This window comes from Carassius auratus, unplaced genomic scaffold (assembly GCF_003368295.1).
Source record: "Carassius auratus strain Wakin unplaced genomic scaffold, ASM336829v1 scaf_tig00214588, whole genome shotgun sequence".
Lineage (NCBI taxonomy): Eukaryota > Metazoa > Chordata > Actinopteri > Cypriniformes > Cyprinidae > Carassius > Carassius auratus.
In genome coordinates, this window is record NW_020527725.1 from 177832 (window position 1) to 200953 (window position 23122).

Below are 23122 nucleotides of genomic sequence, written 5' to 3' on the forward strand. Positions count from 1 at the left end.
TCGGTTTAGGTGCAGATAATTTATTGATTGCTTTAATTTATGTTGATAGTTTTACTCAGTATTTCATTTATATTCACAGGCAGTGTCAAGACTGCTTTTAGAGAGACTCTTGTCACCACTACAGATACCTAGATACATTCACTGATGCATGGAATGACCATTCTATCCATACAGAGCAAAATCTGTCCCCCACTTAACTGTGGGAAATAGGACCAATGTTTCATGTGACATAGAGGTATGATTGTTAAAAAAAAAGTGCAATACAATATGTTTTGTCTATACTGTTCAATTATTATTATTTTTGTTTTTTTTTTTTAATTCAGGACCTCAACAAATTGGTGCAAAATAGCATTTACCCACTGGAGGAGTGGTCCCTCAGAGGTCCCTCAAAAAAAAAAAAATGAAAAAAAAAAAAAAAAAAGTTAATGGGCGTCATTTAACTATTGTGAAATTGATCAGTACTTCCCACACAAAGATAAAACAAAGAATTTAATTATTTTTGTTGGCTTATATATATATATATATATATATATATATATATATATATATATATATATATATATATATATATATATGTACATACACGTGTGTGTGTGTGTGTGTGTGTGTGTGTATATATATATAACAGATGTGGTAAATGTGTTTAAACACCTTTGGCATAAAAATAAAACAAAACCAATGAAGTGTTTTTTATTATTGTAATCAAAATTGTCAAATACCTACTGGAGTGGCAAACCTCTACACCAAGGTTCTTCATTATAATTCATTATAAATGAAAAACTTATAAATGAAATGCAACATCAGTACCTTAAAAACAGATATAAAATCAGTTAACGAGAGCTCTACAACAGAGCAGCTTGATTTGAACAAGTTGAACTGCAGATGCAAGTTATATATCTTAAATCATATATAAACTACAGAAACAGCACTCTAACAGAGGCTCACTTAAAAAAAAAAAAAAAAAAAAAAAACAACATTTCAGAAAAGAAAATGGAACTTAAGTGTCTTAATGTAGATCTAAAAGTACTGCAGGCCTCCAACAGGTTGAGATATAAAATGTTAAACTGTAACACTAAAAGCTATGATTTAAGAGATTAACTCAAATCCGGCACTATATCGTGGGTGATATTTAAACCCTGCTAAATACTCCCCCTGATTTTATGGCTTTTAATGGTATTTAAAGTCTTTAAATGTTGTCATGTGTGCTACTGGAACAAAGGACTGAAAGACTCAATAGGAATGTTTCAATAGGAAACATTGAAAAGACTGTACAAATCTCATTTTCAAAAAGTCTCGTTTTCTTCTATCTCAGTTCATTATACCATTTTTGATGAAGAAAGTTATATTTTGGACAGCCTGAAAGTGAGTAGTGTTATTCAATTTAAATTTTGGGTAAACCATCCCATTAATAATAAAGTACAATTCAAAGCAAAGCCCACCTCCACATTCAATTTCTTGAAGGAAGCTCTGAGTTTATGATTTTGCTCTCTACCGAAGCCCTTGAAGTTCCTCTCTCACTCATTTCAGGAGCAACATTGTTGAGAATATAGTCTGCATCTGGCTGGAAAAAGAACAAATTGTCAGTAGAACAACAAATTGGTGTTTGGTTTAAAAAAAAAATTGTTACAAACATTTAACTTACTGTACAGTCCTCCCCAGGAACAAAGACTCTTTCAAAGACTTGGATGCTCCTTAAGTATGGAGGTCTTTACGCAAGTCTCCAACCATTGGTGTAACTCAAAATGTTGAATGGAGAACAGTTGCTCATGTGGAGAAAAACAAAAGGTAACCAATTGTAGATAACTTGTTAACTCTAACTGTCAGTAAAGCTGGTTCTGTAATCAGCGGTAAATCTCCATAACCTGCGCGCTTTCACATGGAGCAGCATAACGTACAGCTCTGTGTAGTAAACGCTGCTTCATGTGAAAGCGCGCAGGTGTTGGCTTTACTGACAAGATGTGCATAAACTATCGCTGGCAATTTACTGCCTAAAATATAAAGTATTGCTTACTTAACCAAACTAACAAGACAAGTGTTAAGGGCTAGATATCGTATATAATTTTTGTTTGCGATTTGGAAAATTTTTAAATTCATGTTTCAGTTTTGTGCAATATAATTTGTACATTTTTGATTCACGCTTATTTTTCGATCCATGACCACGTTGTTTTTTATTAAAAAAAAATTGCATTTGTTTTTCATTGCATTTACATTTTTGATTTATGCTTATTATTTTTCGATCTGTGACTGCAACACACATTGCACATATTGCTGTTTTATAAGCTTAACGTTTATTAAACTACATTTTATTTAAAGTAACAAATGTCATAAAACATATTGAAAATAACAAACATAAATTCCACAAATGTATTTTATTTACAGCATCAGGTTGAAACTGTATACAGTAGCCTGATGTCTTAGGCTTACTGAATGCGCCACATTTGAAAAGCCCCCCCCCAAAAAAAATGTATAATTTAATTTAAGCAATATTGGGTAAAAAAAAAAAAAAAAAACTCATCTTATTTGTTATTATTTTTTACTATTTGCCTCATTACAAATGTATTATTCATATTGTATTATTTATTCATATGTGTTCATGCAACTATTCAAGCAGTTGAGCATTTATATGAATATACATGTAAGCAATTTCATTCTAAATTGTAACTGGAAAGTTTCAAGAGCTCAAAACAACCATGTGAAATGTTTTCACAAACAGCAACATAATCAATTATGATAAGAAAACATTGTAATCTACTAAAATCTGTGTAATCAAAAAAGTGAACAAACACCTCTACACATACATTACTTTTCAGCATTAAAAAGAGCATGATTTGCCATTTACAAATCACTTAATCAATGGAATTTCAACAAAGAAAGATAGAATATTGATTGATTGATTGATGGATGGATTGATTGAGAAGCATCAGGTCTGTATGATTCATCAATGTGCTGCTTCAGCAGGTAAGAATAAGGGAAGAAGTTTAACTAGAACATATAAATATATAACATATAATCTATAATCTTAATTATTCTAATCTTTGGAAGACTACCTCTGGGATAAAATAAATGATTCCAAAACTCTTTAGACTAATTTTTATTTTTTTAAATATTTTGACCGACATAAATACAGTGCGATATATGTACTAACACCATAAACGACCAAAACATACATCTAGATATCAACATAAAATACACAGTAGCCAGCACTGTGACGGATAAAAGCAACTAACCCTGGTGACTGCCCGACCACAACAGCAGGTGGCAGTACTACCTGAAGATCTAATCAGGTGGACCAGAAATAACCTACAAATTCTGGATCTGGGCAGTTCAAACCAGTCGGAAAAGGTTCTTAAATGGGACCTCTGACAGGAGAAAGTACTACAAATTCAGCACAAAAGTCAAGCATGATTTGATTTCTTTTTCTAGTAAAGGTGCGTTCAGAAACGTAAAACCCTAAACCTGACATCCAAGATTTAGTTTAATTGCAATAGTAAGACAAAAGGCACAAGTACAATTAGATCATTTATCAAAAGCAGCCATCAACAAAAAATACTGCAGCTTACAGATGCCTACAATTTTTTTTTCTTTTATTTTTTTAGTTTTTTTTTTGACTCCACAACCATTCAATAAAAGGTCCTGTGCCTGTTTTGGCTTCTTCAAGATTTCTGAAGTAGGAAACAAAACCATCGAGTTGTGAGAATAATCAAATACTTCCACCCATGTGTAGTGTGCACTTTACAAAGCTCTTAGACTTCTTGACAAGGAAATGAGATTGTTAAAAGGATCATTGAGCTCCATCTGATTCAATTCCAACGGCCTGTGCTCCTCACAACCTCCCGGCGGTGTGCTTTCATGCAAAGTTTGAGCAAATAATGTAACACTGTTCCATATTAGAGATCTTCGTCAACTCGTGAACCGTTACAGAGGAAAGCCTCCTTTTCTGGGGTCACACTGTCCCTGTTGAGACTGCAGGTGGGTTTGTACACACTCAGTTCCTCTTCCATACTGGAATGGGCCAGTGTGGCTTCAGTGCTGTGCCAGATTCCATAGCCAAAGTAGATTATGAGTCCTGGAGAGAACAGAGGGATATAAGAACACATTATTGACCGCACACGTGCCAGGAGGCCCACCAGAGGACATTTATTTAAGTAGCAAAACTTGTATTTACATGCATTTTTTTTTTACAAGCATATACTGGTTCATGCAGGAGTATGTGCTGTACCTATAGACATCCAGATGGCAAATCGTACCCAGGTACCCCTGTCCAGCTGCATCATCAGGTACACATTGACAAACATGCTGACCACTGGGATGAATGGAAGTAAAGGAACCTGTGGGAAGACATGAAGAAGTTACTTGTTATTAAAAATGACTGGAATGTGTAATTATATGCAGTGGTCAGTAATGTGTAATGGTTTTTCTACACGCACGAATGCACGCACACACACACACACACACACACACACACAAACACACACACACACACACACACACATATACATATAGTAATTGTTGTACTTCAACTTAAACATATTTAACTAGTTGCCAAGACATTGCTAATTTTCATACAGGTTTTTAATCAAACATTTCCATTTTTTTATATTTTATTTATTAAAGTAAAAAAATAATAGTATTTAAATATCCATAAGCTGTGGAGTTAAACTATTTAAAAGTAAATCACCAAGTTAAAATATATATTGGAAAAACAAAATATTCTTATTTGTAATATCAGGACAGATGTATTCCCCCGCCATAAAAAAAACAAAAAAAAAACAAAAAACAGTAATATTTTAAAAAGGTCCATTCAACTAACTGTGTATAAATCACATTTTTTAAATAAATGAATAGATCTGGAAACAAACAAACAAAACAGCATCTTATCAGTGAACCACATAATAACAGAAAACAGTATTTGGCTTCCTTTTTTAACATTAGGTATATAACATTAGATTCAATGAAAACTAAATCTATAAATAGAAAATCTACATATGCATTAGATGTTCATGTGCATTATGAGGTCTAACCTTAAAAGAGAGCTTGGTTTTACTCTGAGGTTGTCTCCAGATGATAAATGTGACTATGACACAAATGCTGAACAGGACACTGAGGATGACAATATTCCACACTGCACTTCCACCCAGGACGGCCAACAGACTAAAGCTGAAGATCAGCAGACCTGGAAAAGATGCCGTTTAGAAACCTCCAGAAAACAGCTGAATAAAGTATTAAATCTGTCTTAAAGTGGATTTCATACCAAGCAGACTCGCACAGATGTTAACAGTGTAGCCTGAAAGGTTGGAGGGTTCAGTGATGTTGGGGAAGAGCAGTGTTTTGAAGCTGAAACGCTCTTCTATGGGAAGAATCCCCATGCTAGGTGTACTTATGGTCTCGCTCATTTCCATCTCGTCCGGTGTGTTGGCTATGTGATATGTTGGAGGAAACGTATCGGGCTGGTACCTGTAGTTCACAATATTATTTTACAATCAACAGCCAAACTGTAATAACATAAATTTAGTAATGCCTTAATTTCACATGCATCTGCCAACCTGAGTACTAGAACACAGGCAGCGACCAGCGTGTAGGCCAAAAGAGTTCCTATAGACATCAGATCAACCAGGTCCTTCAGGTCAAACAGGAAAGCCATAATAGCTGCACAGGAATGGAAAGGATCGATTTATGGTCATCAGTTTTGTTGTAGGATGATATTCACAATAAGCAGTTGAATTCAAAGCTTTATGTTCTATGTAAAGGACATGCATACTGTGTAGTACTATTTAGGCCAACATTACTTTTACATCTCTAGGTAAAGAAAATATAACCAGTACATAAACTTTGTTCGTCAGTGAACAATTAAATAAATAAATAAATAATATTTTTGCAATACATTATTCATGAATTTTCAGCTGTTACAAAACATTTATCAACAATATTAAATAGTATAAATTAAATAGATAAAAAAGACACTTTCCACAAATAGGGTATTAAATAATACCACATTACTTTTTAACCTTCAAATGGATCAAGGTGGGTTTAGAAATATTTTATCAATAATAACAAATATATGTTTTATGAATTCCAAAAAAAAAACTCATTTTCATTTTTCCTTTTCAAAGGGGATAACCTGTATTAACCTTAATATAAAATAACTTGTATTTATTTCCTATGGATTTATTAAACATGGTCGTTTTTGCAAATGTTTTTGATGATAATAATGATATCTGAAGTATTCTGTCTCTGTCGCCGAAATTCATTTTCACAATATCTGTGAGAAATCTGGGAAGTGAAAAGGGGTCATTAAACCCCTTAGAGACAACTGCAAGATATTATATAAAAAAAATGCAATATAAAATTTAAATACATTATAAAGAATTTATAGAATGTAAAATAATATTTAATTTAATTGCTGAAGGCTTAGTGATTCTTAGTGAAGAGAAAGAAAGAAAAGGTGTTCTGTATTTGGACCCTATTCAAGGAAAGTGCTAAAAGCATAAGCAATTAAACTCTTTCAAACAGAAATACACAAAACTATTCACAATGTCAACAGACTCTTTAGTATGGTAAAACTGACATCATGATATCACGTCATGTTTGCACAATAAACCAAATAATTCACAGCAAAGTCTGTCTTACAAGTTTCTGTTCCAAGTAACTACTAGAATCATTTAGAAAAAGAAATACCCTTTAGTTCTAGCAATTACATGTAACTGCTGTGTGTTTTATAAACATTGAATTTCCAGCCTCCTTCCTATCGATGTGTACAGGCAACAGCAACAAAAGCAGCCCACTGGAGCTCCACCCTCCAATCCCACACTGCCCTCTGCTCTTACCAGCAATGACCCCGGAGGCCAGAGTGGACACGACGGGCGTCTTCTTCTCGCTCACTCGTGCCAGAAACGAGAAGAGCAGACCATCTCGGGCCATGGCAAAGATTATACGTGGGAGGGGGAACAAGGACCCCAAGAGACTGATCATGGGATGATCAAAAAAAAAAGGAAGAGAGCAGAAAAGAAACACATAAGCCAACTGGGCAGCTGCCAGAGGTGGTGTCAAAGGCAGAAAGGGGATACATCTGTTAAATGTACAGTTAAATGAATCCCCTCGTAGCTGTGGGGGGCAGGCTTTGCCACCCGGCCCATTCCAGATAAAGGTTCAGTGTGGCGAAAATGCTGTTTTTCCATGCGACATGCTCTAGGTGGATGGATGCGTGATTATGCGAACGTAACGCGACGTCAGTGGATTAGTAGCATTAAAATTCGCTCACCTGCGACAATGCCTGCTGTTATAGTGGCGCGTATGGGTGTTTTTGTTCTCTCGTTGATCCCAGTCATGAATTTGAAGAGCAGGCCATCGTCAGCCATGGCCCAGATGACACGGGGCATGGGGAACATGGCGCCAAGCAGGCTGCCGCGAGAGATGGAGAAAACAAACCATGCCATGCAAAAAAGAGACACAGACATAGTGCATTCATACACTGCTGTGGTGTTATTATGAGAGAGCATCATGCCACAAACAGGCCACCCCCACCAATCAAAAGTGATACTAGACCAGCCAGAAAGAAAAAGAGGAACATATTTGCAGGAGCATAAGGATCGATCTCTTGGCATGAATTTTTAATCATTAAAAGGATTACTTTAAAAGTGAAGCATGTAATTTCTGAAGTACAAGTGGCATTGCAAAAATAATGATAGTTTCCATATTTACTTCCCACCCTTTCCACCTCAGATGACCGCTTAAAGAAACTTAAACATATTTTGAAAGCACCAAATAGCCACAGCATTTGCTCTTCTTGGAAATCAGCCTACAAATACTTCGAAACACTTCTAATGTAACTGGCTGGTTTTACACAACGTCTAGTGGATTTTGATAGGCTGTTAATGTTTTTATTGTTCGTCGGCTGGAAAAGATCATTCTGAAAGTGATTTCAACAATTGTTCCTCTGTGTCGTTATTATCATAGTTGTGGTATGGCTTTCCCTATTCTCACAGAGGTAGAAATATTAATTTAAAATGTTATAATTACAGTTATAAACATTATATTTAAGTTATGCGTATATACATGTTATGTATGTATACACATTTACAGAATTAGTTCAAATTTGAATGTATTTGTTTTAAGTTTGTACACTCATCAACAAATAAATTTATTTTTGTCAACTGAAATTAACTGTGACATGACACAACTTGACTTTTACTGCAAGCATTATTTGCAGCATTTAGTAGCAAGTAAATCAGATACCCATGAATAGAATTTCATATTGCATTCTTTTTTTTTTTTTGGTTGGTTGGTTGTTTGGTTAATTTTGGTATCAAATTCTATCAGATAAATCCTCTCCTTAACAGTAAGAAAAAAAAGTGTATGTGGTTGGTTACACATTGTTTAAATCGGCGAAAGTGGACAAGATTTCATGCCGATAGTGAAAAGTATAGGAAGATATTGAAATATATAAAATTAACAGTATTTAATACTGAAAATACTGCACTAACTGGGAACCAAAAAGATAAATGCCAATAAATCTACTTCAGCTCTGCAGCTACCGAGGTTATCGTTAGTGACTCAGAAGTTAGACGGTTTGTTAGAAGAATAATAAGTTTAGGCCTTGGACAGACCATGCAGAAGACTTCTTCACTTAAGGGGTCATATGATGCTGCTAAATAGAACATTATTTTGTGTAATACAATATGTTTATGCGTCTTAAGGTAAAAAAAAAAAAACCCACATTATTTTCCATATAATGTACATTATTGTTTCTCCTCTATGCCCTGCCTTCTGAAACGCATCAATTTTACAAGGCTCATCATTCTGAATAAGCGAGGTGTGCTCTTATTGTCCAGCTATCTAGTGCATTGTGATTGGTCGAATGCCTCAAGCATGTGACGGAAATGTTACGCCCTATGTCGTCTTCCTGGATTTTGGTTTATTTCACGTCAGAGGGAGTGTAAGGCACGTTTATAAAACTAATATCTTAAGTAATCTGTGGATTAGTGCAGCGGTCCCTGACCTTTTTAGCGCCAAGGACCGGTTTAATGTCAGACAATATTTTCACGGACCGGGCTTTAAGGTTTGACGGATAAATACAACAAAAAAAAAAAAAAAAAAAAAAATGATATGACTGGCATAAAAGCTGTGTTATATTGTAATATAATAATAAACATGAATCAACTGTGTAAACGTATGCAACTTTATTAGCAGCGTCCTTGTAACATCGCACCAACAACATAACATTAATAACATTTTCTCTGCCCCTAACCTAACGCTCACTGACTCTGGTCGCTATGGTGACGTTTAAACATGGCTTAAAAATAATGCTGCATTCCAGGCAGGTTTTTGAGCCCATAAGTCACGATTTCAAACCACGACTAATGACTTTGTACCATTCCAGGCAAGTCACGCCAAACTTCCTGAGCGCAAAGAATTGTAGCTAGATTATTAATTTAATTGCAACGTTACACTGTCCTAAAATCAATTTTTCAACGTGTACCGCCTGCATAAACACTGCATCCGTAGGCAATATTATTCGTAGGGGCTGCCATCGTTGTTTCACGTGCTGTGTGTCGTTTGGAACTTGGAGTACATCGATCTAGTACGAGTTCACGGGTGAGAAGTCACGGGTTTGACTGCTGTTCCAGTGTACTTTCACGGGTTTAAGGTTGGAAAAACACAGGTTACTGATTGCCTGGAACACGGCATAAGATACTGCAAAAATCCTGGTCCTTGGACTTCTGGTCTAATCAGCGCAGGGCTGTGCCACAGTGTTTTGTGTTGAAAATGTAAAATATATATATAATGAGCGAGTACATCATGAATCCATTTTCCAAACCGTGTTTTTGTCTTACCCTGAATCGGACTATATTCGGACTATTTTAGTCTGGGTGGGGTTGGCAACGCTGCAGAGCATCACAGTGCCTGCGTGACTCGCCATAGATGTAAACAGAGCGAATTAACTCCAGCTACAATGTTCTTCTGCCAGACGCAAGCGGCAAAAGTTACCGACTGCCGGACCGCGACCCGGGGACATGCACCGTTTCAAACTATGAAGTTTGGTTTGATGAACTGGTTGGACAGGTTCACTAAGAAGATCCCGTTAAATAGAAAGATTTGTACGCATGCTTTCTTTGCATGAACATTTGAGCGGCTTTATGCAAATCTTCCCACATAGTGACGTAGAGATGTGGGGACGTGTTAGAATGAGCTGTTTTAGGGGAGTGTGTACAAGTCTTAACTTTTATAAAGGATATCTCTTTGGATTTGAAACTTTAGTCTTTGCAACTTTACAGATCTCCTGCACCAAGAGCTTGTAACACTCCAAAGAGAAAGGAACAATTTAAATTGCATCAGATGACCCCTTTAATAGTGTACACACAATTCATACTTCACAGTACAAACATTTCTGAGCAACGATATCTAGTGTGAATTCATGTAGGTAATTTCTATAAGACTAATTACTGCCTGACTTTTATGGACAAAAAAAAAAAAATGTGTAGCATCCAGCCTTACTCCCATTCATAGCCTGGATTGAGTGTTGCATAACTGAGAAACAGGATTCATAACTCAGCACACCAAGTTTCCCTATATATTTTTAGCTAGGGGTTCATATGAGCTGCCTCAGATAAATATATACACACACACTATCCTGCAATCCAGTCCCAGACTGCACTCTCTGAACCTCCCTGAGGTTGTCCGAGTACACTTAGTAAACTTTAATGATTGGGATGGTCAACTTCTGAAAAGTTGCGCTATCAAAATGACTAAAGTCTTTTAAACTGCAATCAGGCTTGCGGTTAATTACATCCATTCTTTTCGAGGAACATGATTAATTCTTAATTTTATGAACATTTTAGTGCTCTACCATGCAGGGGTGAACTATTTTACTCTAGACTGGGCTGTAGTGTGTGTTCAAACAATGCCTGACTGGTAGGATGAGTGCTTACCTGGTAGACAGGGCGCAAAGGGAGCCTACCGCCACAGCGTACGTGGCTCCTTCCCAGCCAACGTACTTAAAGGCCGCGGGAAGAGGGCTGTTCTTATCCAGCATGTAATACGGCATCATCATGGTGAGGGCTGCCGATACACCAAAGTATGCTACAAAACAGATAAGGAGGGAGGAGACGATGCCAATGGGAATGGCTCTCTGGGGGTTCTTCACCTCCTCACCTGTGATAAGAAACAAGATATTATGATTTGTTAAAAAGAAACAGTAAAAGGTTGCAGGCTGGACTCAAACTTGCATCATCCATTTAAGCAACTAAGCAAAAACACGTCAGTAGCTAACTGCTGTGTAACAGCATAAATTACAGGGGTGAACCAAAGGAGGCCAAAAACAGACCTATGCCCGGACTATCAAATTGCACGAGTTCTTAGAAATTGTATTTTTCCATAGAGAAAATTAATGTTACAAAATACCCGTTTATTTTCAGCCCTTTACATTATTGATATGAGGGTTTTTCATTTTGTGCCATCCTATCCCATGACATGACTGATTATTATTGTGTAAAACTGAAAACCGATAGTTGGTTGTCTTTTAATTAGTGTCTCCACAAATACTATGGCTATTTCAAAGTGTAAAAAAAAAAAAAAAAAGTGATAAAAAAAAAATATTAAAGAAATTAAACCGCTGATTCAGCAAGAATACATTAATCTGATCAAAAGTGATATAAAATACATTTATATTGTTACAAAAAAAAGATATATATTTAAAAAATCAGTTTCTACAAAAATATTAAACTGTTTTTAACATTGATACCCGAACTTTTGAACGGTACTGTACATTACATTTACATTCATTCAATTACAGTACATTTATTCTTGCCATTAAGTCAATTAAAAGCACACTGCATGTAAAATCTGTCATTTTAAGAAGCCTTGGAGCAAGAAAATGAGCAGTTAGTGGTACGAGCATGTTCGCTTTTGGCAAAAGTTTCTATGGTTTGACCTTGTGCAGAAGTGTCTTCATGCCATCAGTGCCAGAGAGAGCAAAGGAACATGGCTATATCACCACTCCTGACCAGCATGTTGGAGGAGAAGGGTTTACTGAATCTGAACCACAGCTACAGAGAGGGAGATGAGTCCAGGCCAACCCTGAAACACTCTAGCCAATCGAATTCAAGGGTATGTGGGGGAGTGAGCCGCCATAAAAGAGGGGGCCCAGAGGCAAACCATAAGCAGAGATCTACTGAGAATATCCATGCCATACTATTATAAACAAAAGGAAACTCTAAATAACTTAGACCAAAGCGTCATGAACGCAAGCCAAATATTTAGGTAGCATAATAGCCTCACTGTTGTTCAATTTTACACTTATTAAAGGCATTTATGCATACAAAATAGGCTTCTTGCACAATTTACTCTCACTAACCTCATGTTTGCAGACAATGCATCGTATATTTGAGCTTTTCAACAGAATTTTAGAAGAAAATGGTGCCTTCTTAATATTAAACAGTGTAGAGAGTCTTTAGTTACCTGTAGTTGCAATACAGTCGAACCCAACGAAGGCGTAAAAGCAGGTAGCTGCCCCTGATAAGACCCCTGTGAAGCCGAAAGGCATGAACCCACCTTCACCCAGAATCTCTTTTGATGGCAGGGGCTGTGTAGCGCTGCTCAGAGAGAGTAATTTACACAAATTATAACATGCCATTTAAATTTGAAAGAAGAAGTGTGTCATTTCTGCAAAACTATGGCGCAAAAAAAAAAAAAAAAGAAAACAGCTAAAAAATAAAATATGCTAACATGCGTAAGTCCACTGAGGTCAATCATTAGTATAATTTTTCAGTCTCAATTTTGTGAGGTAACACTGGAAAACAAAATCCTACTGACCTGAAATTTTATGGTATATAATTTTGTGGAATAATTGTAATTACATATCTCAATATAAATATATATATATATATATATATATATATATATATATATATATATATATATATATATATATATAAATATATATATATATATATATATATATATATATATATATATATATATATATATATATATATATATAAAAATAATCTCTGAGTCGTGAAACATAACTCACTTAATGGTGGAATTGGTTCCATAGAGAATCTCATCAGGGTCCAGGTGCCAGTTCTTCAGTGTACCTTTAACCAGTCCAGATACAACCATGAACAACAGCACCAGGACGTTGATGCAGGTGAACACTTTGTTGACCATGGCTGACTCCTTCACGCCGAAGGCCAGCAGGCCTATAGCAAACAAACGTAGTTCAAAACACTACGGAACAAAGTCAACACGAACATTCGCTAAATATTTACATTCAAAAGCTTTCATTATCAGAATGAATCAGTGTGTTTTGAAATTATTATTTATATACATAACAAATTACGATACTCTAATACTGGTCAGTCATGACTCCCTATGTAATTAGTGCTATTGTCATGTTTTACCTGTGAGAGTAAGGATGATGAATACTGAAAACATATCTGGGTACTCCGCCAGAATCCCCGGGGCATTCATGGACATGTACTGTCGACAAAAATGCTCAATTTGTTTTCCAATCAGCTCATCAAATGTGGCACTCCAAGCTCGGGCGACACTTGATGTACCTGAGAAGGTTTTACAGATTGAGTAACATCATATAGCAATGAGGGAAAACATAAGGAAATAAAAAAAAAACTACACCATACATCAGTTTACAGACTTTATTTTCATAGCATTACACAATTTTAAAGATGATATTAAGTAACAATATATATATATATATATATATATATCTGTTGAACACAAAAGATGATATTTTGAAGAATGTGTGTAAGGCAAACAATTGATGGTCCCCATTGACTTTCATAGTATGTGTGTCCAGCTGTGGAAGTCAATGGGGTCCATCTACTGATTGGTTACCCATTCCCCAAAATATCTTCTTTCATATTCAACAGAAGTAAGTTAGTCATACAGGTTTGGAATAACTTGAGGGTGAGTAATTAACAGAATTTTCATTTTTAGGGTGAACTATCCCTTTAAGTGATATTGTGTGTTGTCTCACCTATTACATATGAAAGTATAAGATTCCAGCCAGTTATAAAGGCCCACAGCTCCCCAACAGTCACATAGCTGTACAGGTATGCTGAGCCCGTTTTCGGCACTCTCGCCCCAAACTCTGCATAGCAGAGGCCCGCGAGCACTGAGGCCATGGCTGCGATGAGGAACGACAGGACGATGGCTGGTCCTGCGTTTTCTCGGGCCACGGCTCCAGCGAGGACATACACCCCAGCTCCCAAGGTGCTGCCCACACCAAGAGCCACCAGGTCAAATGTGTTCAAGCATCGGGAGAGTCGCGAATCCTCCGAGTTGCAGTCGACAACCTTCAACCTTAGCAGCTGTTTCCCGAAACGCAGAAGCTTTTTCAAAAACATCATTGATTTGATTTGGCGACAGCTTCTTTTTGTGCCTCGTTTTATCAGAGTTCCTCCTTTCACAATATTTCTGGTTCGCCCACAAACGCAGAGGATTCACAGTGTTCAGAATACTGTTCAGGAGTGACACTTATCTGTAGGAAAAAGAGAGTAATGGACTTGAGAAAGTGGCAGTGGCAGTTTATACACCCTCAAATGTATGATGTCAAATGATTAGTGATGCACAACAATAATATTTATCAGTGACTATATCATTTTCCATATTTTTGTTCCATTAAATTGTTTTTTTATTTTTCTCAGGGAATCGTACTTCACTTAAACTTTATTTCCAGAGATGAACAAAAATGCAACAGTAATCATATGGCGGTAAATGCGGTTAGCACTCCCCAGTGTGACCAAAGTAACTCGATATTTTCCAGATATTTCCCACCAGATATGAGTGGGATATGCAAACCTTTTCTTTTTTTCATTGCTTTTTAAAGCTCCAGGACACAAACCAGCACATCTGTGGTGAGAATAGTAGCTGTCCAGTGATTTAAGGGCCAAAAAACACGTAGAACACTGACCCATATTCACTTTAACTTCAAGCCAAGTACCAAAACTAAACCCAGTACAAATCTGATGACACTGCAAGAGAAAACGACGCAATATTCTGAACCGCAACCAAGCCTCTTGAATGAAAAGCATATTGTGACCCCCGAAGGCCAAATGTCAAAATGTACTGTACTGTACGTGCAAATGGGCAGCCGTTCTCCAGTCAATAAGTTCATACAGCTGCACTCTTTTCCCAAGTGTTGAGTAACATGGAGAGAAATCCATAAAATGTGACCGGTGGCAGAGCTGGAGAGGCCCACTGGGGATAATCCATCATACTCACACAAACTGACATGTATTACATAACCAAGAGCAGAACTTAATGGCAAAAATACACGCAACTGCACAAGAACAATTAAGATCTGTTTGCAAGCTCTATGAAAACAGCCTGTTCTGAGAAGGTAATTTGTTAATGAATGTAAATGAATCTCTCTATGCATAAAGCTAGCATAACACTAAACTGTGAAGCAGTAAATTTGATCTTTTCTCACATAGTAATAATGATAATTATTATTACGATTATTATAACTTTTTATCAGTAAATAACTAAAAGTTGTTACACCACTACATTTTTTTCAGCAGTATGAAAGGTAACTGAGATTCTTCATTGTTTTTGGCTAAATATTTATTAGTCTGAGAAATAAATAAAATATAAAATTCATTGAAAAACACACACACTAACACACATATAAACACACTGATGTGTGTACTCATAGCTTGTAGTTACCAAATATAGTTCACTTTTTCTTCACTTTTTCTTTAAATAGTAGCTTGAATGTAATTTATCTACTTGTAATTATGTGTAACTTGTCTCTTGAGAGGCTCTGGTTTCAAAATATGTTCCTTAACACAGAGTTTGAGTCTATAAATGAATCTACTATGAATCATGACCCAGTTATCTTTCCTCTGAGAAATCTAACATCTAAACAGCGTAAAAAGGTGACATAAGGAATCACTTCCTCTCCAGTGTTGTGGGTAACGCGAGTACTCTAATTACTTTTTTCCTGAAATTTGTAACTTAACGCGTTAGTTTCGTGCGTAAGTAATCAGTAACTTCGTTATTTTTTTTAAAAAAGTAATCCGTTATTTTAAGGAAAGGAAAATCCCGACTGCAGCCTGCTTTTTGTCAGACAGTAGTCCTAGGTCTACTGTGCCACCTGCGGATGTATCAGCGGAGCCGAAGCTCTGTGATCGTAAAGTCAATGGCTGTGATGCGTCTGTGCCCTGCGCCTGACCCTGTGTGTGTGTGTGTGTGTGTGTGTTTTTTTTTTTTTTTTTCGAACTCCCGGCAAGATAGCAGAGAGGACAGCGTTTGGTTTATGGAAGTACGCACATTATTTTCAATTTGTCAACGAAAAAGAAAGGAACATAATGGTAAAATGCACACTCTGCTTTGGTGAAAAGCTTCTGTCGACCGCCAAAAATTCTACCTCAAATTTAACGCTACGTTTTAATCACTACTTTGAAGAGTAAATGTAAGATGACTGTGTTAAAGCGAATTTAGGCTTGTGACTGTGAGTGACACTTTAATAATAATTAGTTCTCTCTATATGGCTCTGGGTAACGTTAGGTGCGAATTTTGATTAATAATATGTTCTGTGATAAATAAATAAAACGCCATGTGGAATAGCCGATTGCTGACTGTCTTTCCTGTTATTGTTATCCTGCAGTGTTAATTAAGTCGGATGAATGACGTTATTCATTGTCGGGAGTCACGACTTCTAGGTGCATTTAAAGGGGCCGGAGGCTGTGTCTGTCATGTGTGAGCCGCTGCAAAGGGCTTTTAATTTTTGGTAACGCATGAGTACTCTAACGCGTTACTTTTATGAATAGGTAACGCTGTATCATAACTGATTACTTTTAATTGATGGTAACGTTGTAACCTAACTAACTACTTTCCAAAGTAACTATACCCAACACTGTTCCTCTCATGCCACACTTAAATGGAAAGTTCTTTCGGATGCCTCGGACCTTAGAAATGTGGAAGCACGTAAATAGAGTCACTCGAGCAGTACTGCACATTTAACTGTTGCCATTTTAACCACGCAAGCGTGGATATGAGGGCCTGACTGGAACAAACCGGTTGTTGAAACAGCAAACATAAACTTTAGTCAAATTTCCCACATCTAAACCGGAAGTTCATTAAATTGAGAATAGCAGTGTGACTAAATAAAAAAACCAGAGTATAGGTTTAAAGCTGTGCACAAGACAGAATCAATAAAATGTCTGTCTATTTTTGTTGTTGTTTTCTTAAATGCACAACTATTTTTTTGATCAAGCTTTAGCAACTAGTATGATAATCCGCTACAGGAGTTTTCAGAATAAATCAGTGTTGTAAGCAAAAACTTAAGATTTGTGTGAACATGAATGAAAAAAACATATACACACACACACACACACACACACACAAAGACATTAAGGGTCTAATTTTTATGGTAGGTTTATTTTACCATATGGAGAGAATATCAACCAAAAAAATCCAAATTATAAAAAGTTTAGAAATTGATTTGCATTTCATTGAGTGAAATAAGTATTCAATCCCCTAGCAAAACAAACCAGTTTTGCACACATCTCAGGAGGGACTTTTGATCCACTCCTCTTTGCAGATTCTCTCTCAATCCTTAAGGTTCCTTGGCCGTTGTTTGGCAACTCAAAGTTTCAGCTCCCTCCTAAGATTGTCTTTAGGATACAGGTCTGGAGACTGGCTAGGTCACTCCATGACCTTAATGTGCTTCTTCTTGAGCCACTCCTTTGTTTCCTTGGTGGTATGTTTTGGGTCACTGTAATCCTTGAAGACTTATCCATGACTCATCTTCAGTGTTCTGGCTGAGGGAAGATGGTTCTCGTCCAAGAGTTTACAATACATGGCTTTGTCCATTTGCCCCTCACTGCAATGAAGTTGTCCTGTACCCTTAGCAGAAAAACAGTCCCAAAACATAATATTTCCACCTCCATGCTTGACTGTAGGGATGGTGTTGTTGGGGTCATAGTCACCATTTCACTCCCTCCAAAGACGGCGAGTCGAGTTAATGCCAAAGAGCTCAATTTTGGTCCATTCTGACCATAGCACTTTCTCCCAAACCTTCTCTGAATCATTTTATGTTCTTTGGCAAACTTTTAATTTGGCAATTCTTGAGCAGGGGGACCTCGCGGGCCCTGCAGGATTTCAGTTAATTGTGGCGTAGTGTGTTATCAATGTTTTGCTTGGTGACTGTCGTCCCAACTGCCTTAAGATCATTTACAAGCTCCACCCATGTAGTTCTGGGCTGATACCTCACCTTTCTCAGGATCATCCTTACCCCACGAGGCAAGATCTTGCATGGAGCTCCAGACCGAGGCCGACTGATGGTTCTTTTGTATTTCTTCCATTTCCTTATAGCCCATTCAAGCCTTGTGCAGATCTACAATCTTGTCTCTGACATCCTTTAACAGCTCTTTGGTCTTGCCCATGGTGGTAGGTGAGTTTAGAGTGGAAGATACAGATTGTGTGGAACAGTATCTTCTACACCTAACGAGCTGACATTAGGAGTAACTTCTTAAAGTGACAGGACTAAACTGTGTTCCACATGGGCACATAACCAATCTGTGGGAGCCAGAATCAGAGCCACTGAGTTGAATCAGTGTAATCCAAGCACAAGCTGTTTCTTGGGGTCTGCTGTCCAGTTGGACCTCATTCAGATATCCCAGCATTCCCTGAGTGAGCTGGTCTAAACTGCTCTTTGGTGTGACATCAGACATGTAGAAATGTCTGCCTTTGCCATGCTGTAGGAATGCTGACAGACCAACAATGCTGTGAAGGTATTTTAGAATAGATTTATAAGTAATGGTTAAATGGAATTGCAACACATGGCAACAATTTCAAGATGCCTCACATAAAGACCAACAACACCACTGTAAACAATTTATATACATAATGAAATGAAACTGAGGTGTTTTACTCACAAACATTTCAGAAGATCTCTAATACTGCAAATGTTTTTAGAGAGCACATTAAGCTGGCATCACCCACATGACAGTGTGTTTGAAACCTCTAGGCTATGGATTTTTCCATACATCTGTAAATAAATCCTGATAGCTTCAACTGACAGCAGGGTTGGGTAAGGTTAACAGTGCCATCGATTGCCATTCCAGCTCAGTCAGGACTAGCGAGGTGACCAGCGAGGTGACACGCACATGCAATTTATCTGACTAAATTAAGCAGGTGGGTAGAGCAGGGGTGTGTTGCCTGAGCACCAATCAGTGGGCGACTTTCTGTTATGGTATTCAACGTGCAGTGCAGAGCAGTGAAACTCTGGCCTTGGGATGCTTGTGGCTTTTATTTTGCATTTAATCACAACATTAGTTAAAGTCCCATCAGTATGTGAACTGTATAATCTTTAAATACATTACTGCATTATCTTAAAATAGATAAGTGATCCTATTTTAGCATCAATATGGGCTTGAGTACTGACGTCACAAACGTTTAGTGTATCATAACCACAACACAAGTCCTTCTAGAAACAGCAAGATAGGATAGGGTCAAGGGCACAGAGTCTAACCAGAACTTGTGTTTTGTTGATGTGTTTTTGCCAACGTCTATCCAGTCATAAGAGAATGTTTAGAGTGGTCACAATGTACCTGGCACCATCTGACTACCCATAGCCTATAACTCGTGACTGTGATTTGATTTTGGAATGTATGCGACAAATATTCTTCAGTTTAGTTTTTTAGAAATTCTAAAATCATTTAGGAATTGCTTGCAGCCAGCCGCCGGTTGGACAAAACCCCTTCTAAAAAGACTTTCTTTTTGTTAATGGTAGCCAAGCAAGTTCTCCACCCGTGACACTGTCATTGGCCTTCCCACAAACACTGAAGAGATATGCAACAGACCCTAAATCACAGGTTGAAAAGGACATAGCATGATTATATAAAATGCAATGCAATAAGATAATTGCCCTAATAATCATGCATAAAACTGTATATACAATGGGCCTAGAAGTTTAACAGTGCTTGAATTTGTCCAGTTGTCTGCAAAAGTTGATTTGCAGCATCAAGAACAATTGCAACTTAAGTTCTCACAGTCATGACACAATTTCCCGCTATAGACATTGCAACTGTGGTAAAATGATGCTTTACAGTATAATAAACCATCCATTTGAGATCAAATTAACGCCTTTTAACCATATTTATCAGTCTAATGGTTAGTTTATAACCATTTCCAATGTATTTTAATGCTTCTAATGGATCTAAAGCTATAAAAGCCTACTGATAGACATTCTAATACTAATTAGCTAATGGTGAGTTAATCACTCACATGCATTTTAATTACACATCTGGGATTGAACCTGCAACCTTTCAGACAGCAGTCCAGGATCTAAACCATAGGCTGCCACTCAGAGATTCCTCAAGGCTTGTTTTTAGCATGTCATATGCGGGGTGTCAGGTAACGTGTTGTGTGTTGGGGACACAGATAGATGCATGTGACCTAATTATGAGAAACTTGCAAAAAAAAAAAAAAAAAAAAACAGTTTACAAAACACAGAAGACCTGCAGGGTGAGTCGATGAGGTCACAAGTCACAAGACGTACATAATCAAAACATTTCTACCTCCTACTAAAGATAGCTCATGTTTTTTTTTTTTTATTATGAGCCAGTAAATCTCATTTAATAAAATGAAATTCCTATTGGTTTGAAATGACAAATAAATGTAGAATTGTAGGTGTTATAAACTTCATATTGCACCATGACAAAAAAACAAAAAAAAAAAGTTTGGGATTCATTAAACACACACCCACATATGCTATTATTATCATTTTTGTGTGCACATGTTTGTAGTATCTCTATCTATAGCATAACGGTGTAAACAGTCAAAGATCATCAGCGCTGTCGTGTATGATGCCCTTGACTGTGATTTATATAATATGGAAACATCCTAAAATGTATTCCTCTGACCTACAAGCAGCTTTAAGAGGATTTTCTGAAATCTGGAGCATTAAAAGGCCTCTATGTTGCAGAAAGCATCTGGACTGAGGAAGAAGCATTTCACATACAGTGACTCAGATGTAAATTAAAGACCCCCAACAGAAAGCTCTCCTAGTGGCAGCACGTTTGACTTGTTTACATATAAATACAGCTCTTGGTATGGCATGCATTAGTGAGTGTTGATGAAACAAGGTTTTCCATGTTTGCAATGAGAAGACATTGCTTACTAACACATAGTAAAGCATGTAATCATTTAAAAAATAAATTCAGCACAAGAAAAAAATTTATACAAACACTCAGACTGATTACATTTTTTGTTATATAAATCATAAATGACTATCTGAAAAATATAATGACATTCTGATAGCAATAATCTTTGATGTTACATCAGCTCTTATGGCATGAGGTGACACACCTCTCTCTTTTAGATCAGTTTACTCTTAAGAGCAGAAGAGACTCCAGCTCACTTATAAATAGAAAAAGATTTATCTGCAGTGAAGACAAATTGAAAGACCATTTATTTATTCAAATTTTGGCATCATGTGAAGTACAAATATTTTTTTTTTTTATGTATTCTTTAATAATTTTTAAGGTAATACAACAATAATATTTAAGTTAATACAACAATAATATTACATTTTTCTGTTCAAACGATCGACTGTATGATATGCTGCTACGATCTTTAAAAATGAAAACCAGAATGCTCACTATCTAGTGCTAACGAAGATGCAGTGTCTAAAACCAAATCACAGGTTTAAGCAGCGGCAGTTTTTATAAACCTAAAAACATTTTAATGTCCTCCTTTCCCCTGCAGGACAGACTACATTACGAGGCGGGAGACCCCGTGCGCCCCGTCCCACGTTTTCCTGCCCTGCCTGATAACGGAGCGCTGCGCTGAATTAAACCATGTGCTGTCCGTCCGAGCGAGTTTCAGATCGATTGATTTGTAACTTTAGGCTAATTATAGTAAAACAGCGTTAATTAAATAAATGTTCAGTGCTGGTGGACGTTTTAGAAAACGCCTTAGACAAGAAAGCAACTGGTGTACCAGATGTTGGTCTTACCTTGCAGCTGGTCTCGGAGCATAACAGACCGGATCTAGTGATTCTTCTTGTGTTGCTGGAAAACTTCTATCATAATGTTTGCTCCAGCTCAGTCAAGAGTGGTTATGTGGGTCTCCTGGCAGGTGGTGTGACTGCTGTGTGGGTCTGCGATGTGTAAGGTAGATGGATCAAGTTTCATTGCGGTTTTGTACATGCTCCTCCCGAATTTTACTATTCGCTGTAAAGAAACCGGCATGCAAAATCTCAAACTTAAGTTTAAATCTTCAAGGCAATAAAAAAGAAAGTTTGCATATCAAATGCAATTAATGTAATAATTTATGAAGTGATGAGGAAGCTGCAGCCTACACTAAAAACTTGATCCAAAAATTCTTCCAATCCAGATAAATATATTAAAAGCACTTGCCACATACAAATGAAATCTAGCTTAGTGAAGAAATTGAAAGGCTATAATTTTGGGGGGAAAATAGCAGACACACAATATGATAAATATGATCTAGCCTAAATAAAGATTCTGTAAACACTCAAAGATGGTTTGGAAAAAGTAGAATTTCATCAGAATAATAATTACTATACATGTATTTCTGCATAAGAAAATAACCTGCTTTTGTAAATCAGTTATGAAAAATAAAACTTGAGATACTAAGCCATAATTATGAGATAAAAATTCATGTTTATGTAACTGCACCTTCAATATCTCAATGTCAAGTTGTTATAATTATGATTTACCAAAGCACACCTTTTTTTATATCTAATGTGGCAGAAATTTGCATCATAGATGTCTTTTAGAATAAACCAAGAAATCGAAAGAAAAAAACATGGTTCAAGAGAGTGGCACTCGAGGTTTGAAATCAAGTTCAGGCAAGGCAAGTTCAGACTCTCACCTCTTAATGTGCCAAATTTTCCTCCAAATGGATTTATAGGCTGCCATAAACAACAGGTGCCTCCACACCTTCAGTGACAGTCCCAAAAAAGAATGAAAAACTGGTTACTCTGTGAGAACCATGCTTCTGTGAGAGGGAACAAAACGTTGCGTCCTCTAGCAGACACTGCAAGCCTGTGTTATACTTTCCACATGAGCAATCCAGATGCGTACATGGACAGCTTCGACTAATATAGTATTTATACTTCCGAAAGCATCCG

General features: G+C 36.8%; 1 protein-coding gene across 2 annotated transcripts; it reads right to left on the reverse strand.

The window, feature by feature from the left end:
* Positions 1–3118: 3118 nt before the first annotated feature.
* On the reverse strand, positions 3119–22074 carry LOC113092434 (high affinity cationic amino acid transporter 1-like). 2 transcript variants are annotated; one of them, XM_026258026.1, is made up of 12 exons: positions 21983–22074; positions 13994–14497; positions 13398–13556; positions 13028–13196; positions 12454–12587; positions 10926–11148; positions 6825–6961; positions 5544–5646; positions 5252–5454; positions 5022–5173; positions 4220–4328; positions 3119–4066 (listed from the first exon to the last, which is right to left on the reverse strand). In XM_026258026.1, the coding sequence occupies exons 2-12, from the start codon at positions 14364–14366 to the stop codon at positions 3888–3890; spliced, it is 1941 nt and encodes a 646-aa protein (XP_026113811.1). In that variant the 5' UTR covers positions 14367–14497; positions 21983–22074; the 3' UTR covers positions 3119–3887. The 2 variants fall into 2 exon arrangements, with proteins under 2 accessions (XP_026113811.1, XP_026113810.1); XM_026258025.1 differs by lacking the exon at positions 6825–6961 and adding an exon at positions 7259–7398.
* Positions 22075–23122: the final 1048 nt, after the last annotated feature.

Coding starts and splice junctions, on each gene's coding strand:
- LOC113092434 (XM_026258025.1), bottom strand. CDS start 14,366: ATGATGTTTTTGAAAAAGCTTCTGCGTTTCGGGAAACAGCTGCTAAGG. Junction 5,455..5,543: donor GCCTGTGTTCTAGTACTCAG/GTTGGCAGATGC, acceptor TGTGAACTACAG/GTACCAGCCCGATACGTTTC. Junction 4,067..4,219: donor TGCCATCTGGATGTCTATAG/GTACAGCACATA, acceptor TGTTCTCTCCAG/GACTCATAATCTACTTTGGC.